We start from the raw sequence: 18,688 nt of genomic DNA on the forward strand, positions 1-18,688 counted from the left end.
CATTTTTGGGTGAACTACCCCTTTAAGTTTGTCAATGAGACAAATAACTGAAAGTGACTACAAACACAACAACCAACAGCATTAATAAAAGCAGCAAACAGAAAAAATTAGAAGTATAACAGTAACACTGCAATTTGCATAATGTATTCATGCCACAGTGCATGCTGGGATTTCAAATACGTTAGCTTGAAGTGTTTAGTTCTCTTGACTTAAATTTTTGATTTCAGCTGAACAGTTTTTCTAAGTTCAATACTTTAATCACAGGTGAAATAATTGAGTTATCTCAACAAGATCAGTCCAGGGCAGTTATTCTAACTCTTCATTTAAGTTATGATACCTAAAAGGCAAAGTCCTTTTTTACAATGCACCACAATGTGCTACAGTTCAATTTAATTTAATTTTTAAAGTACTTTTCACAGTACAAGTTAGGCTGAGAGCAGGCCATTGGTCATAGCGGCAAAAAAGAAGTCCTTGAGATTTTAAATAGACCAGTCCGGAGTATTATTGTCACTGCCACAGTTTATAAGACTTACGTATTAAAGGTTGTCTGTAAACTGTCTGTGTACTTTGGTACTACAGTAGAGATAACTGTCATGTGATAGCAGGCTACTGTTGGTCAAAGCCACACCCATTTCATCAAAGATTGTAGAGAAGCACTCATATAATGACTAACTACTGTAGGTGAGTGAAGTCAATACTTATTTTAACCATTATATAATAAGATGATTAGTCTTCAGTATTCAATCTTTAACATGTATGGCATGAAATGGAAAGTAAGATTAAGGTTTGGGACTTTTAAGTGTACCTGCGTTTCATAAATATTATGACCTGCTTACAGTAGTTTCACTTTAGAGTAAATCAGAAGAGTGTATTTCTCCTTTCTTTGTCATTTTGCAAACCACTCCAGATTTAATTTAGAACAGTGTAATTTAAAATTACATTATATATTAGGATCATTTGTGATATGTATGTGAAAGGATTCAGGTCACCAAGATTAAATTAAATTAGTGCATTAAAAAGAATGAAAAACTAAGCTACACCTGCGAGAATCTGGCCTTGGTAACTGTCATTAAGTAATATTCCGTGTTTAATACAAGTTAAGCACAATCAGCAGCATTTATGGCATCATACTGATTACCACAAAAATTTATTTTGACTTGCCCCTCCTTTTCTTTAAAAAAAGCAAAAAATCTGGGTTCCATGAGGCCTTACCAATTACCACTTTCACTTAAAATGGAAGCGAATGGGGCCAATCTGTAAACGTTAGAATACTCACTGTTTCACAAGTATAGCAACAAGACGTAAACAATATGCGTGTTAACATGACTTTAGTGTGATAAAATCGCTTACTAACCTTTTCTGTGTAAAGTTAAGCCAATTTTACAACTTCATTGCCATGAAGATGTAATGTCCTTTACATTACGATTTAAACAACTTTACAACTCAAATAATACATGAGAATTCATGTAATTGCTTTTAAAAAACTTAAAAGCTTCACATTTCTGCCTTTAAACCCTGCAAAAATTGGCCCCATTCACTTTCACTGTGCCTCATTATCTAGATTTTTATTATTATTATTATTATTTATTTATTTATTTATTTTTTTTAAAGAAAAGCAAGGATGAATCGAAATAATCCTTTGTGGTAATTAAAGTTATGCCCTAATAATTTGTATTGAATATTCCTTTAACAACAGCTCAAGGTCTGAGTGATCGCACTTGCTGAGTGTAAACAAGTTCTAATGGGATCATCATTCTTCTACATAGAAATATAAAGAGACCAGTTAAAGCCTAAGCTGAGATATAAAGTCATGACATGTTCTAAACCATATGATTTCAGTCAGCCAATAGATAGCTGCGAGCAGATATGCGAATGGGCTTTCGGCTCTGATAAACACCTGTCCTGGGGTGCGTTTCCTGTACAATGACGTAACTTGCTGCTGAACCACCATAGTACGACGCATCGTTAGATAAACTAACTAGCTAGTCACGACTGTTTCCCGAAACCCTAGTAACTATGTTGCACATTCATCATTCGAACCATGTTGGTTCAACAATGTGGAGCTGTCATTAATGACGTTACTCAGGGGGTGGAGTAATAACTTCTGCAGAGATTTAATGGATATCAAATTATAACAGCTCATTTACATGGACAGAAAGCCATATATTGTGAAAAAACTGTTTAAGACACGTAATAGACATTTACGTTTATATGCATTTTGTCAGTGGCATACTCTTTACTACAGTAAGAGGTTTGGTCAGTAAGCAGCTCCACAGCAACGTTATTTCCCTGTGACGCTGCTGTATATAAAGAACATGGGCCATGGCATCTGAGGACTACTTCTGTTATTTTCTGTTCTCCATTGTTTCGCTTTATTTTCACATGCCCTTCTGTTGCTGGTGTGTTTTTGTTTTTATTGCGACCTCTCACAGCATTGAGCTGCAATAGTGGGGTTTCCCTCTTACCTCCGGGGCACTTGAGCACATACATATGTACACTTTTCAAAAACCAATAAGAATGCCACTTTTATTCTTGACACAATGTAAGATATAGAATTAAATATATATGGAGTGAAAGATACAGACTGGATCTGGCAAATTGGGGTCTGATGAAGCTGTGTGGTGCTGCATGGCAATAAACATACGATTTTCAACTTGCTTTTCAGTGACAGAGAAGTTAAAACCCTTCTCAATCTGAATTTAAATACAAAATATAATAACCCATTTGATGACCAAAAATACTCTGTCATTTTTTAACATGTGTTTTGAGTTAGTGCTTTTCTAATATACTGAGAATTCATCCAGTAGTTTAACATGTAGAAATGAGCACATAATAGGTGATACTTGTGACTTGGTGCATCACAGTATTATCGGAATGCCAGATCAAATGTAGGCAATTATTGTGTGAATCATGTCATGCAATCCCATTACTTCATTATCAACTACCAGAATAATGTCATTAATAAAGGATATACTGTAAGTGATTAAGAATGCTATGAATGAAATTAAATACAAACCTTTATTGTTTTGCAGTGGTGATGACACACCATCACAACAACAGTCAAGTAACTAAAGCTGGCTATGTAAAGATTTTCAGAGTATAAGGTAATAGCCATGACAATATAAGCCAAACATGACACAAAACACATCCTTTATTTAAATCCTCAAACAATTCTAACGAGAGGCATTCTCATTTTTCCCAAGCCACAGCATGAAAACTATGAGAGAGAAAAAACATAATGAAAGCAGCCTATTTTAAAACCAAAAACTCATTAACAGATCAATACAATAATTCTATAATCAAATTAAGCTGTACATTATAACTGTCACAAATCATTGATGAAACACTCACATTTAGCTAGTTAATTTAGATGATTATTAGCCACCAAGATGTTTCTATCCATTCCTCAGTTGCATCAGTAGCAGGTGTATTAGTTTTGTTAGGTTTGTATTGTTAGGTGACTTTCCTAACAAATACAGTATCTATGTGTGTTTCAAATGCTCAACAATGGCAGCTTTATAAAGAATCCTACAGCTTGAGCACAGAAGGCGACGCAGAAGTCAGGAAGTGTATATAAATGCCTACATAAGGACAAATTTCTCCCCACTTGACTCTCTATCTGATGATGACATCTTAAGGAAATTTTGGATTCCAAGGACCAAGATCCTTGAATTGCTGCAGGTTGTGAAACCACACCTTCAGAGGGCCACAAGAAGAAACTACGCCTTAAGTCCAGCAGTGCAGTTCTTAACTGCATTGCATTATTGTGCTGTGGGATGTTTTATGGAGGTGGTTGGTGATGGCCTGTGGCTCAGCAAGTCTTAGGTCAGCAAGGCTGTGAAAGCATTAACATCTTTGCTGTTACAGCTTATGAAAACCACAATGACTTTCCCCAAAACTCCTCAAAAAATCCAGTCATAACATTGCAGTCACGGAAATTTGTTCAACTTCCTGAGGAGGAAGAGGGTGTCATGCTGGTGTTGCCGATGATGAAGATGCTGCTGCTACTGATGATGATGATCCACTGAACCCCCATCAAGGCAGAATGCATCCTGCAGCAGCAAAAGTCAGAGAACATTTAATTCAGAAAATGTTTGGTTACTTTTTTCATTTTTAAATACAGTTTGGTTACTGAATTTCTATTATTTCATCGACTGACATAACTTGTGTTAATAAACATTTTGTGTAATTTCCTACCTTGGTCTATGTTTTTTTTCCCACCCTGCAAGCATTAATTGAAAGACTACTGCAAACAAGTATACATTTGTTTTCTATAACAAAGCCTACTGAGAATATTCCATATTCTGTTATATTCTACTTCTGTGAACAGCTCACTATAAACACAAAACCACTTACACAGACATGTTGTCCCAAATAGAAATCATATATATGGCCATACATGTATATTTCTACAATTATTGTTCATTAATTTATTTGGGTATATTGGCTATATATAATTACACTGTGATTTGAGAAATTATGTTTTACATATATGAAAGTGTAACGTTTTGAAATATATAAATGAATTAATTTTACAATTACATAGCGCTTTTCTGAAACTATACTCAAAGTACTGCAGATATGTTGCATATACTCTATGTACAATACAGATAACTTTTTATATCAGTGAAAACCATTAACATGCATATTGTGTTTTACATATATAGCCATATGTGAAATTTCTCTTTGGAAAATGTTGTAACAAAGACATGCGCTTGTAAATAATAAAATAACTCACCTTTTCTACTCCAAACTAAGCCAATTCTGTGTTCCAAACGTCATAAACAATGCCTTAGAAGGGCACTTCGAAGGGAGGAAAATTGTGACAAGTCACGCTGGAAGATCATTTCAAACTGAATTTCCAATAAAAATAACTTTGAGCACCACAACTTACAGGTGCATCTCAATAAATTAGAATGTCGTGGAAAAGTTCATTTATTTCAGTAATTCAACTCAAATTGTGAAACTCGTGTATTAAATAAATTCAGTGCACACAGACTGAAGTAGTTTAAGTCTTTGGTTCTTTTAATTGTGATGATTTTGGCTCACATTTAACAAAAACCCACCAATTCACTATCTCAAAAAATTAGAATATGGTGACATGCCAGTCAGCTAATCAACTCAAAACACCTGCAAAGGTTTCCTGAGCCTTCCAAATGGTCTCTCAGTTTGGTTCACTAAGCTACACAATCATGGGGAAGCCTGCTGATCTGACAGTTGTCCAGAAAACAATCATTGACAACCTTCACAAGGAGGGTAAGCCACAAACATTCATTGCCAAAGAAGCTGGCTGTTCACAGAGTGCTGTATCCAAGCATGTTAACAGAAAGTTGAGTGGAAGGAAAAAGTGTGGAAGAAAAAGATGCACAACCAACTGAGAGAACTGCAGCCTTATGAGGATTGTCAAGCAAAATCGATTCAAGAATTTGGGTGAACTTCACAAGGAATGGACTGAGGCTGGGGTCAAGGCATCAAGAGCCACCACACACAGATGTGTCAAGGAATTTGGCTACAGTTGTCGTATTCCTCTTGTTAAGCCACTCCTGAACCACAGACAATGTCAGAGGCGTCTTACCTGGGCTAAGGAGAAGAAGAACTGGACTGTTGCCCAGTGGTCCAAAGTCCTCTTTTCAGATGAGAGCAAGTTTTGTATTTCATCTGGAAACCAAGGTCCTAGAGTCTGGAGGAAGGGTGGAGAAGCTCATAGCCCAAGTTGCTTGAAGTCCAGTGTTAAGTTTCCACAGTCTGTGATGATTTGGGGTGCAATGTCATCTGCTGGTGTTGGTCCATTGTGTTTTTTGAAAACCAAAGTCACTGCACCTGTTTACCAAGAAATTTTGGAGCACTTCATGCTTCCTTCTGCTGACCAGCTTTTTAAAGATGCTGATTTCATTTTCCAGCAGGATTTGGCACCTAACCACACTGCCAAAAGCACCAAAAGTTGGTTAAATGACCATGGTGTTGGTGTGCTTGACTGGCCAGCAAACTCGCCAGACCTGAACCCCATAGAGAATCTATGGGGTATTGTCAAGAGGAAAATGAGAAACAAGAGACCAAAAAATGCAGATGAGCTGAAGGCCACTGTCAAAGAAACCTGGGCTTCCATACCACCTCAGCAGTGCCACAAACTGATCACCTCCATGCCATGCCGAACTGAGGCAGTAATTAAAGCAAAAAAGGAGCCCCTACCAAGTATTGAGTACATATACAGTAAATTAACATACTTTCCAGAAGGCCAACAATTCACTAAAAAATGTTTTTTTTTTTTTTTTGTTTGTTTGTTTTTTTATTTATTATTGGTCTTATGATGTATTCTAATTTTTTGAGATGGTGAATTGGTGGGTTTTTGTTAAATGTGAGCCAAAATCATCACAATTAAAAGAACCAAATACTTAAACTACTTCAGTCTGTGTGCATTGAATTTATTTAATACAAGAGTTTCACAATTTGAGTTGAATTACTGAAATAAATGAACTTTTCCACGACATTCTAATTTATTGAGATGCACCTGTAAGCCTTTTAAAGCTCTCGGAGTGGATGGTGAAGTCTTTGAAAGCAATAGGGCATAGGGGTGATAAGTCTGAATGGAACACACCAGCTGCGGCGAAATCAAAGACGTTGACGCCACAAACTAATAAGGAAATGAACTATGCTTCTAACTACAGGCGGAAACCTGTAGCTCTACCTGCACAACTTTGTGACACTGTTTTCGAATGTTCGTAGGAACTACGGTTTCGGGAAACGCCAAATCGTTGAAATATGTTGGTAACGATTAAACTTTTGACCATAGTTCGCTAACGATGCTTTTGGGAAACGCACCCCTGGTAGGCTGCTAATACCCTGAGGAAAGCTGAACTGTCTTCCATTCCAGCCATCTTTAACAGGACAGGACTATGATGTTTATGAAATAAAATGGACGCGTACAATCAGGTGGGAAAGCCCATACGGTAAAAAAATATATTTTTAAATATATTTCAAAATATACAAAAAAGGGTGTTTCAGCAAATGCATAATTTTAAATAGTTTTGATTATACATTCAAATTTTCCCAAATGGATTCGGGGTTGAAATAGCAAGTATATCAAGAAACTATTTAACAGGTGCTTTCATCCAAAGCGACTTACAGCACATTTATTCCTGGGACAATCCTCCTGGAGCAACCTAGGTTAACGTGGTCACGGCTCATGCATTTGTCGTTCCATTGGGGTTCGAACAAGCAAGCCTCGCTTTTATAGAGCTGAAGGCTTGTGCGGGCCCATTACCATTATATAATAAATCGAAAGTAATTGTTGCTCGTCGATGCTATGTTACAAGATGCATGTAACTACTTGTAAAAAAAAAAAAGTAATAATAATTAGTAATAGGCATATGTAAACATAAATGGCAATGAAGATAGTTTTGATGCTCTATACTAATTCTAAAAATGCATCATACGAGTTCTATGCAGAAAGGTAGTTTTTGTAAAAAGTTACGCCTACTTGTGTTTAAGTTTTAATCAAAAATTTAATTATCTCCTAAATTTTTACTACTGTCAAATGACTTCACTTGTGGCTATACAAAATCATTCCCAGCCGGCATTTCAGCACTTATTCACGGGTGAATCGAGGTTGAATCGCCATTGAATTTGGTTTCGATTTTGCAGATCGAATAAACGTTAATATCGCGACGTTGTTTCAACGTCTTTTAAGCATTGGTGAATTAAGGTCTTGCGTCAACGTTGAATTAACATTTAATTAAGTATTGATTTTGCAAACCGAATCAACTTTGATATCGCGACGTTATTTCAACATTGAATAAACTATAGATTGAGTTTAATTTTCACTCTACACTGTACACAGTTTTGCATTCAGTTAAATTTAACCTAGTTTGCAATTGGATCAACATATAACAATACTTACTGAGTGATTCACTGTACATGTTCCATGTTTTTAATGCAACTGATATGTATAAAACTTGCTGTGCATAACTTGCAATACAACTGTCCCTATACCATATACACAAAAACAAACACCTCTGTGTAAGTCAGTGGTAAAGCTTGAATGTGATCAAATGAGACTCCCTGGAAAAAGAGATTATGGCACATTCCTGAATAAATATGAGGGAAATCAGCTGTTACGATTTATCTTTCATTGATGTAAAGACGTTCTTTCACAGACAGTCAGATTTCCAAACTGTTGGTAGCTATCTGTAGTGCAGGAGTGGGATGTTCTACATTGAATGGGAGAAGAAGAAGAAGAAGAAAAAAAAACCCCACTGTATAAGATGCCAAAATGAAAAATTAAAACACAAACCACTTTTTTAGAATATATATATAGATATTTTATATTCCTCTGAATAAAAATGTACAAAATAACAATCATATTTTTTATTCAGGGAGTAACTGCAACAACAGTAAAACATAAAACTGTAAACAAAACAAACAAAAAGAAATAAGAGTCTTTTGAACACTTAAAAAACAAAAACAAAAAAACTGCAAGTGGCATTGGTCAAGGGAGAGTCTTTTTACTATGATTTTCTCCCCAATTTGGAATGCCCAATTGCCAATGTGCTCTAAGTCCTCGTGGTAGCGTAGTGACTCGCCTCAATCTAGGTGGTGGAGGACAAATCTCAGTTGCCTCCATGTATGAGACCATCAATCCGTGCATCTTATCGCCAATTTCACAAAACCTTTGCCTATCCAAGTTTTGGACCAATAATAGATCAGAGGACACTTGTGTGACAAGTTCAAAAGCAATGATAGACTGACAACCAGCTGATGTAGTGTGCTTTTTCCATACTGCATGTCAAATAATTACAATATTCTACTCACTGCACACCAAAAATGACAGGGTGCCCAAAGAGGATAATTAAGAAACCTGTCTAACCTATTTGACTGCATATTTTAATGATAGAATTGGCTTTTCATCTAAATGTATGCACTTTTGACCACTAGAAGTAAAAGAGGCACAAAAATGAATGAAAAGACAGCCATTAACTTAAGTTATGTTGAAGTGACATCACTGATGAGAAATTACAATTTGGGACTACTTTGTGAAATTTCATGTAATTTGGAAATGCACAACCTGAATTGTAAAAAAAAAAAAAACAACAAAAAAAAAAAACAACGGACAAAAATTAGTAATAGGCATATGTAAGCATAAATGGCAATGAAGACAGTTTTGATGCTCTATACTAATTCTAAAGATGCTTCACATGAGTTCCATGCAGAAAGGTGGTATTTGTATAAAGTTATGCCTACTTGTGTTTGTTTTTTAATTTTTAATAACAAATTTCATTAACTGCTAAATTTTTTACTACTGTCAAATGACTTCACTTGAGCCTATACAGTATCATTCTGATGCTTTTTGGGACAATTTTGTTGTATTGCTTTAAATTTAGTTTTGTATTCATTCACAGTTACTTATCCTCATTATGATGTTCTGAGTGCATCTCCAACCTACAACTGCTGTAATCTAACCATGGCTACTGGAATCTCAACAGCAGCTTTCGGTAGGTATCTTTACAACAGTTTTCAAAACAATTTTCATCAAACAATATTATTAATTTATGTTATGCCATTAATCTTGATGTTGCCTTTTTGAAGGAGATTCCTCTCCTCTCTCAGAGCTCAGAATTGTGCTCTTGGGAAAAATCGGTGCTGGAAAGAGTAAAGTGGCCAACGCAATCCTGGAACGCAAGGACCTCAAAGGAGAGAAAAGGGCATTGTGCAGTTTACATGAGGGTGAACAGGCAGGAAGAAAGATCTGTGTTGTGGACACACCAGGATGGGACAGAGTCTCAGTACACCGAACACCAGAATACGTAAAGAAAGAAATTGTCAGAAGTGTGTTACTTTGTCCTCCAGGGCCCCATGCTCTGCTTCTAGTGATACCTGTTAAACTCTCTCTTGACAAACCTTCTGTAAGTGAAATGAAAGCTGCTCAGAAACATATGGAGCTACTGTCCAAGCGGGTCTGGAAACACACAATTGTGTTGTTTGCTTGTGATGAAGGAGTCGAGGAATCTGCTATTGAAGAACACAAGCAGCAAGCAAGGAAAATCCTGGAAAAGTGTGCAGGCCGATTCCATGTTCTTCAGAGCACGACTTGGGAATCTCCCACTCACATCTGTGAGCTCCTCAAAAAAACAGAGCAGTTAGTGGAAGAGAACTGTGGTGATGTCTTCATATCACAAATTCACCATGAATTGATTGAGCGCAACACACCAAAGGACATTTTAGAGTTAAAATGGAAGTATGAAGAAAGAGAAGAACAGATAAAACAAGCAAACAAGAAAAAACTTGATGAACTAATGAGTGTATATAAAAAACAGGACGATGAACATTTAAATAGATCAGATGGACACAGAAAGAGACGTGGAAGTCTGCAAGGTCTGCCTCCTGAAAGTGAGTATTTGGTCAGACCACAAAAAATAAAAAATAGTCACTTTTACACTTTACATGTGCACTGATTCGTTGTTGTGTTTTATTTCTCTTTGTTTAGTGGAAGAAAATAAAGGAGATCCTGATGTACGGAATGTGGACTTGGAAGCCATAAAGCGCAAATATCGAGAAGAAATTCTAACACTATTGAGATACTACCTTAAACCTGTCGCGGTGATATTTATGGCTATAATTGGAGCTCTTGTTGGTTCAGTTGCTGGATCTGTGTATGGGGTTTTTGGGGCTTGTGTTGGAATTGTTATTGGAATCTTGGTACCAATTCCACTCACCTTGTCACTCATTGAAGCAGCAGAAGTGGCAAAAGACAGATCACGAAGGGATATACGAACCAAATAGTGCACAGACTCAATAAGCTGGGCTTTTCTGGGAATTTTCATGCAAATACACAGTGCTGGGTAGATTACTTCTGAAATGTAATCCAGTACTGATGACAGATTATACGACTCAAATTCTAATCAGTAATGTAATCTTTTAAATTACACGTTTCATTCATTTAATGTACAATCGGTCACAGACTGACTTATTTCCATGCTTGTCTATTATTGTGGTTTTACCTATTTCGGATAAACTGCTGTATTTACTAATGAAAGTAAATTTGATGCACAAACTTTGTAAGCAACCTGTTTAATCACATTTTATTCGGTGTCCTGTCTGTCTCTAGGACACACCAGATGTTGAAGTGAAACCTGTTACCTGATTAAACCTTAAATTCAACAGCAGCTAATTTTATAGTTGTTTGACAATCATGTTCACACTTGAGTACCTGAGATATCTTCGTATCTAAGCATCAGTTCTCAGCCATCAGACAGAATGGTATTGTGCCTCAGACTAAAAGGCTTCAAGTCTCAGGAAAACAACTTATAAGGTCTTGTACAATATGGTATAGGACCAAAAGGCATCAGATGAAACGGCCTAAGACTCAAAAGGCATCAAACTAATTTGAAAAGGATTTTTGCTTTTTCAGAGAAGAAGCTGATTAAAGCAACAAATTGTTTCAAATACTGTATGGCTGTTTTAATACGCAACATGAGGAAGACATTAACAAAGTCTATGCATTGGAAAAAGTAGAAATAAAAGATGACAATTCTTTGCCATTGACATCAGAGATAATGCATGTTTTTTCAGTGAAAGGGAATATACAGGATCTATCTTTAGTGTTGCTTTAATGATGATATGAAAGAATACCAGTTGACCAAAAAGTGAAAGACATCAAGCCAGGTCTTTTTATGTTATTTTTTATGACTATATAAGACGGAAAGTGTCTTTATGGCTACTGGAATGTAAAACAGCAGGTTTTAGAGCTATGAAAAATGGATGCAACTTTAATGACAAAGGCGTCCCATTTGAAGCCACATAGGGGCGTTAAAGAGTCGATTATACTACACACATGAAACAAGAACCTAGCAACACACTATGCACATGTTGGTTTGGAATTTTATAATAGTGGATCAGTGATTTAGGTGAAAATGAAAGCAAAAAATATCAGACTACTCATAATTATGAATGTGTAGCCTACTATCTATCTATCTATCTATCTATAGCGTTAAAGCAGAGTAATTGTTCTGACAATTTACCGTTATGAAAAAGTTTTCCCATTTACCTTTGGGAAAGAAAGTTTTCCCATAGGGGTCTAAACACTTCATTGCGTAACTATCAGCTAATTCCGCAAGGAAATCAAAGCGCTTGATATTCCACAGTAGCGCGTGGAGGTCTGTCAGTTCTAGTGCAAGCTGTTCTGATAGAGCTCGAGGGACGTTGAGAGGAGTTCATTTGATTGAACGCGCTCATCCACTTCAGTTATAAAGTTATACTAGAGCGAGAAACGCGTGTGCAAGGAGTATCTGAATCCAGTCTGTGTGGCATATCACTTTAAACAGGTAAGTTTCCTTCAAAATTGCATTCAGTTTTCCTTTGGACATGACACAATGTAGTTACGGGCAAGCGTGGCAAGTTTTGGTCTCGTGATGTTCCAGCGGATAAGCATAGACAGATTGCAGCGCCGGTATTATTTGTTTGAAAAATATCTACGCGTCTTATCCGATGTTCTGAAATATTCGGTTTCTGAGATTTTCGGTTGCACTGGGAGGAGTATATATATATGAATATTCACGAGTTTCCTGTTTCGTGTTAAAGCGACACTGAAAATAATAATGCCTGCTCCCCGGATCACAGTTCATCTATGTTTACAGAAATAAACCCAGTTAAACTATGTCTGTTCAAATATTCACAATAATTTATATATTGTGTCGTGTGTGTTCAGAATGATTACAGCCATTGATTTGCTCAGGTAGCCTGTCTTAAGAAACAAATCCAAGTAAAAAAAAATTAAAAAATAACCTTCAACCATTAAGTATTTTTGTTCTATTCTTCTGTTTTCCCTTGTGAAGCTTTAAAACTTTGGATAATTTGTCATAAATGTATCTGTGGTAGCATTAATAAAGTTTATTTTGTGAATATTCTGTGCCATTCCTTTATCTCTTTGTTCATTTGGTAAATAACTTAAACAGAAATGATGCATTTATTATTGTTTTCTTTTTAAGTGTGGGCTTTGGTACTACTTTCAGAAGTATGAGATACATTTTCAAAACTCCTAATACAAAACTGTAAAGTGATCACACACCTAGTCATTACTTCAAAACCTGATCTCATGCTTTCATTATGGTTATGCTTTCTTTCCATGTAATCATTGTTTCAGAACATAAGATCATTGTAACATGTAATGAGAACATTTGGTTTACTCACGAAAACACAACAGTATGGTCTGTTTTCAATTTAGTACTTAAAAAATCAGTTAATTCAATAGCAAACAATGCAAGATACATGTTCAAATCACCCTTGGTGCTGAATAAAATAACTTACTCTACTATAATATACACAGTCATCACAATGGGCATTACACTTAAATTATCTAAGCAAATTGACAAAATCCATTATGCCTAACATATTCATCCAACATATGATCAAAGAAAACATCAAAGGTAATTCATGCAAATATGAATATGTGTGTGTATATATATATATATATATATATATGCACTGGTGGCCAAAAGTTTGGAATAATGTACAGATTTTGCTGTTTTGGAAGGAATTTGGTACTATAATTCACCAAAGTGGCATTCAGCTGATCACAAAGTATAGTCAGGACATTACTGATGTAAAAAAACAGCACCATCACTATTTGGAAAAAAAAGTAATTTTTGATCAAATCTAGACAGGCCCCATTTCCAGCAGCCATTACTCCAACACCTTATCCTTGAGTAATCATGCTAAATTGCTAATTTAGTACTAAAATCACTTGCCATTATATCAAACACTGCTGAAAGCTAGTATTTGGTTAGTTAAATGAAGCTTAACATTGTCTTTGTATATGTTTTTGAGTTGTCACAGTATGCAATAGACTGGCATGTCTTAAGGTCAATATTAGGTAAAAGAAAAATGGCAAAAAAGAAACCCCTTCCTCTAGAAACTTGTCAGTCAATCATTGTTTTGAGGAATGAAGGCTATACAATGCTTGAAACTGCCAAAAAAACTGAAGAATTCATGTAAAGGTGTACACTACAGTCTTCAAAGACAAAGGACAACTGGCTCTAACAAGGACAGAAAGAGATGTGGAAGGCCAGATGTACAACTAAACGAGGATAAGTACATCAGAGTCTAGTTTGAGAAATGGACACCTCACATGTCCTCAGCTGACAGCTTCATTGAATTCTACCTGCTCAATACTAGTTTCATGTAACATCTATGGCAAGTTCTACAGGAAGTGTGGGGTGAAATGTCACCTGAGTATCTGGACAAACTGACAGCTAGAATGCCAAGGATCGTCATTGCTGCACGTGGAGGGTTTTTTGATGAGAACACTTTGAAGTAGTTTAAGAAGTTCAGAATTTTTTTTTCAAATTGTAATAGTAATTTTTCATCTTATTAATATTCTGACTATACATTGTGATCAGTTGAATGCCACTTTGGTGAATAAAAGTAACAATTTATTCCCATAAGAGCAAAATCTGTACATTATTCCAAACTTTTGGCCGCCAGTGTATATATATTCATATTGCACGAATGACTTTTGATGTTTTCTTTGATCATATGTTGGGTAAATATATATATATATATATATATACACACACACACACACACACACACTACCGGTCAAAAGTTTTTAAACACTTACTCATTCTTTATTTTATATACACTATATTGCCAAAAGTATTCGCTCACCCATCCAAAGAATTGAATTCAGGTGTTCCAATCACTTCCATGGCCACAGGTGTATAAAATGAAGCACCTAGGCATGCAGACTGCTTCTACAAACATTTGTGAAAGAATGGGCCGCTCTCAGGAGCTCAGTGAATTCCAGCATGGTACTGTGATAGGATGCCACCTGTGCAACAAGTCCAGTCATGAAATTTCCTCGCTACTAAATATTCCACAGTCAACTGTCAGTGGTATTATAACAAAGTGGAAGCGACTGGGAATGACAGCAACTCAGCCACGAAGTGGTAGGCCACGTAAAATGACAGAGCGGGGTCAGCGGATGCTGAGGCGCATAGTGCGCAGAGGTCGCAGAGTCAATCGCTACAGACCTCCAAAGTTCATGTGGCCTTCAGATTAGCTCAAGAACAGTGCGTAGAGAGCTTCATGGAATGGGTTTTCATGGCCGAGCAGCTGCATCCAAGCCATACATCACCAAGTGCAATGCAAAGCGTCGGATGCAGTGGTGTAAAGCACACCACCACTGGACTCTAAAGCAGTGGAGACGTGTTCTCTGGAGTGACGAATCACGCTTCTCCATCTGGCAATCTGATGGACGAGTCTGGGTTTGACGGTTGCCAGGAGAACGGTACTTGTCTGACTGCATTGTGCCGACTGTGAAGTTTGGTGGAGGGGGGATTATGGTGTGGGGTTGTTTTTCAGGAGCTGGGCTTGGCCCCTTAGTTCCAGTGAAAGGAACTCTGAATGCTTCAGCATACCAAGAGATTTTGGACAATTCCATGCTCCCAACTTTGTGGGAACAGTTTGGGGATGGCCCCTTCCTGTTCCAACATGACTGCGCACCAGTGCACAAAGCAAGGTCCATAAAGACATGGGTGAGTGAGTTTGGTGTGGAAGAACTTGACTGGCCTGCACAGAGTCCTGACCTCAACCCGATAGAGCACCTTTGGGATGAATTAGAGCGAAGACTGCGAGCCAGGCCTTCTCGTCCAACATCAGTGTCTGACCTCACAAATGCGCTTCTGGAAGAATGGTCAAAAATTCCCATAAACACACTCATAAACCTTGTGGAAAGCCTTCCCAGAAGAGTTGAAGCTGTTATAGCTGCAAAGGGTGGGCCGACGTCATATTAAACCCTATGGATTAAGAATGGGATGTCACTTAAGTTCATATGCGTCTAAAGGCAGGTGAGCGAATACTTTTGGCAATATAGTGTATGTATATATATAATTTTTTATTTCTTTATTTTTTCATATTTTAGAATAATAGTAAAGTTATCAAAACTATGGAACTATGGGAATTATGTTGTGACTAAACAAAATCCAAAATAAATCAAAACTGTGTTATTTTAGCATCTTCAAAGTAGTCACCCTTTGCCTAGTATTTGCAGACATGTACTCTTGACATTTTCTCAACCAACTTCTTGAGGTATCACCCTGGGATGCTTTTTAAACAGTATTGAAGGAGTTCCCATCTATGTTAGGGACTTATTGGCTGATTTCTTTATTATTTGGTCCAAGTCATCAAAACCTTTTTATTTATTTTTTTTATTTTAGTTTTATAATGAAGTAAATTAATATGGTGGCTGTAAAGAGGAGACGAGAAGCAGTTTTCCTGGTTCAGGTTATAGTTTATTTTCTCTCTCTCTGCAGCACAAAGTTAATTATCACTTGCACACCGCTTCACAAAAATAAACTCTCAACGTTTGTAAAGAAACTCCTAGCTTCTTGCTCGGGTCTGTCGTGCCCAGGCTCTCTCTCCCTCCTATTTGCGGTGTGTCTCTATTTATGCCGCTCTCCCCGTGCTCACTGAAATTAGAGACAGGTGTTATACATAATTTAGCTCAGGTGTAAGCGCCCTTACCGCTTTTTCTCTCTCCGGAGAGATGCTTGACCACGCCCCCGCTGCCACATATCCCCACCGCCCGACTCAGGCCGGGGCGACATCCGGCCTGCCTACCACTCCCCCCATTCCTGGAAAGGAAGTCGGCGACAGCCATCTGCGTCCCCGGTCTGTGGACCACCTTGAACTTAAACGGCTGAAGAGCCAGATACCAACGGGTGATTCGGGCGTTAGTATCTTTCATGCGGTGGAGCCACTGGAGTGGGGCGTGATCCGAGCAGAGGGTGAAGGCCCGCCCCAACAGGTAGTATCGGAGAGTGAGGACCGCCCACTTGATGGCGAGACACTCCTTTTCCACGGTGCTGTACTTAGTTTCCCTTAACGAGAGCTTACGGCTAATGTACAGCACCGGGCGCTCCTCCCCTCCCACCACCTGCGAGAGCACAGCCCCCAGCCCCCTGTCTGAAGCATCTGTCTGTAAAACAAAAGGGAGAGAGAAGTCAGGTGAATGTAACAGCGGCCCCCCGCAAAGTGCGGCTTTAACTTGCGTGAACGCCTGTTGACACTGCTCCGTCCACTGGACCGGGTCTGGAGCTCCCTTTTTAGTGAGATCAGTCAGCGGGCTGGTGACGTCCGAATAGTTAGGCACAAACCTCCTATAGTAGCCAGCCAGCCCCAGGAACTGCCTCACCCCCTTTTTGGTCTTGGGTCTTGGGCAGGTCGCAATCGCCGCCGTCTTGTCAATTTGGGGCCGCACCTGCCCGTGGCCCAAGTGGAACCCCAGATACCGTACCTCCACCCGCCCAATCGCACACTTCTTCGGGTTCGCTGTGTGTCCCGCTCGGCGCAGCGATCTCAGAACCGCCCTCAGATGTTGCATATGCCGCTGCCAATCATTGCTATAAATGATGATGTCATCTAAATAGGCAGCGGCGTAAGCTGAATGCGGCCTGAGGATTTGGTCCATGAGACGCTGAAACGTAGCCGGGGCCCCAAACAAACCGAACGGAAGTGTCACAAATTGGTGTAATCCAAACGGTGTGGAGAAGGCGGTTTTCTCACGGGAAATTGGTGTCAAGGGGATCTGCCAATAACCCTTCGTCAAATCCAATGTCGAATAAAAACGAGCAGTGCCCAACCGATCAAGCAACTCATCAACGCGAGGCATTGGATATGCATCAAATTTAGACACCGCGTTGACTTTTCTATAATCCACACAGAATCGCACAGATCCGTCGCTCTTAGGCACTAGAACAACTGGGCTGGACCAATCACTGTGGGATTCTTCTATTACCCCCATATCAAGCATCGCATCCAGTTCCTCCCGAACAATTTTCTTTTTGTGTTCGGGTAGTCGATAGGGGCGGCTACGTACCACCACCCCCGGCTCGGTCTCGATGTGGTGATGGATGAGGTTTGTACGTCCCGGTAGAGGGGAAAACACGTCTGCAAACTCCTGTTGCAACCTGGCAACCTCCGCGAGTTGGCTCGGTGAGAGGTGGTCTCCGCAAGTGACCGGGGTGAACTGTTTATGTTTCGAGCTCACCTCCGGTCCGAGCTCCGCCTTCTCGGGAACTACCGTAGCCAACGTCACGGGGACCGCCTCTCTCCACAATTTTAGGAGATTGAGGTGGTATATTTGACGTGCGTCCCCTCTATCGGATCGTTTAACCTCATAATCGAGATCTCCCACTCGTCGTGTGACCTCAAAGGGTCCTTGCCACTTGGCGAGTAATTTAGAGCTCGATGTGGGGAGCAATACAAGCACTTTATCTCCCGGTGTAAATTCCCTTAGCTGAGTTCCCCTGTCATACAGTCGGCGCTGTCGTTCTTGAGCTTGGAGCAAATTCTCCTGTGTTAGTTGCCCCAAGGTGTGGAGTTTTGCTCTAAGATCAAGAACGTACTGAATTTCATTTTTACTGTTCGAAGGTCCTTCCTCCCAGGCTTCTCGCAATACATCAAGCACGCCGCGTGGGCGTCGCCCATACAGCAGCTCGAATGGGGAGAAGCCAGTGGAGGCTTGCGGGACCTCTCGTACTGCAAATAACAGGGGGTCGAGCCATTTATCCCAATTTCTAGCATCGTCGTGCACGAACTTACGAATCATGTTTTTGAGGGTTTTATTAAATCGTTCCACCAGGCCATCCGTTTGAGGATGGTATACACTGGTGCGAATCGATTTAATATTTAATAA

The 18,688-nt window shown here is 38.8% G+C and overlaps 2 protein-coding genes across 4 annotated transcripts in view; both read left to right on the forward strand.

Moving 5' to 3' along the window:
• The first annotated feature begins 6,621 nt into the window (after positions 1-6,621).
• LOC127445853 (GTPase IMAP family member 4-like) lies at positions 6,622-11,516 on the forward strand. Of its 2 annotated transcripts, none has more exons than XM_051706291.1 (4): positions 6,622-6,930; positions 9,396-9,488; positions 9,583-10,383; positions 10,481-11,514. In XM_051706291.1, exons 2-4 carry the CDS (start codon positions 9,458-9,460, stop codon positions 10,774-10,776), a joined length of 1,128 nt encoding a protein of 375 aa, XP_051562251.1. In that variant the 5' UTR covers positions 6,622-6,930; positions 9,396-9,457; the 3' UTR covers positions 10,777-11,514. The 2 variants fall into 2 exon arrangements, with proteins under 2 accessions (XP_051562251.1, XP_051562252.1); XM_051706292.1 differs by having other exon boundaries at positions 6,851-6,947; positions 10,481-11,516.
• Positions 11,517-11,853: 337 nt separating this feature from the next.
• Positions 11,854-18,688, forward strand: part of LOC127445818 (protein TANC1-like) — a 142,354-nt gene continuing 135,519 nt past the window's right edge. For both annotated transcript variants that reach the window (XM_051706211.1, XM_051706212.1), the window contains exon 1: positions 11,854-12,317. The gene's annotated coding sequence lies outside the window, so the exon portion shown is untranslated. The remainder of the gene's footprint in view (positions 12,318-18,688) is intronic.

This window comes from Myxocyprinus asiaticus, chromosome 9 (assembly GCF_019703515.2).
Source record: "Myxocyprinus asiaticus isolate MX2 ecotype Aquarium Trade chromosome 9, UBuf_Myxa_2, whole genome shotgun sequence".
Taxonomy (NCBI): Eukaryota; Metazoa; Chordata; class Actinopteri; order Cypriniformes; family Catostomidae; genus Myxocyprinus; species Myxocyprinus asiaticus.

Excerpts from the sequence above, each read along its gene's own strand:
- LOC127445853 (XM_051706291.1), top strand. The coding sequence starts at position 9,458 with ATGGCTACTGGAATCTCAACAGCAGCTTTCG. Across the intron at positions 9,489-9,582 it reads AATCTCAACAGCAGCTTTCG|GAGATTCCTCTCCTCTCTCA; the intron begins GTAGGTATCTTT and ends GCCTTTTTGAAG. Across the intron at positions 10,384-10,480 it reads GCAAGGTCTGCCTCCTGAAA|TGGAAGAAAATAAAGGAGAT; the intron begins GTGAGTATTTGG and ends CTCTTTGTTTAG.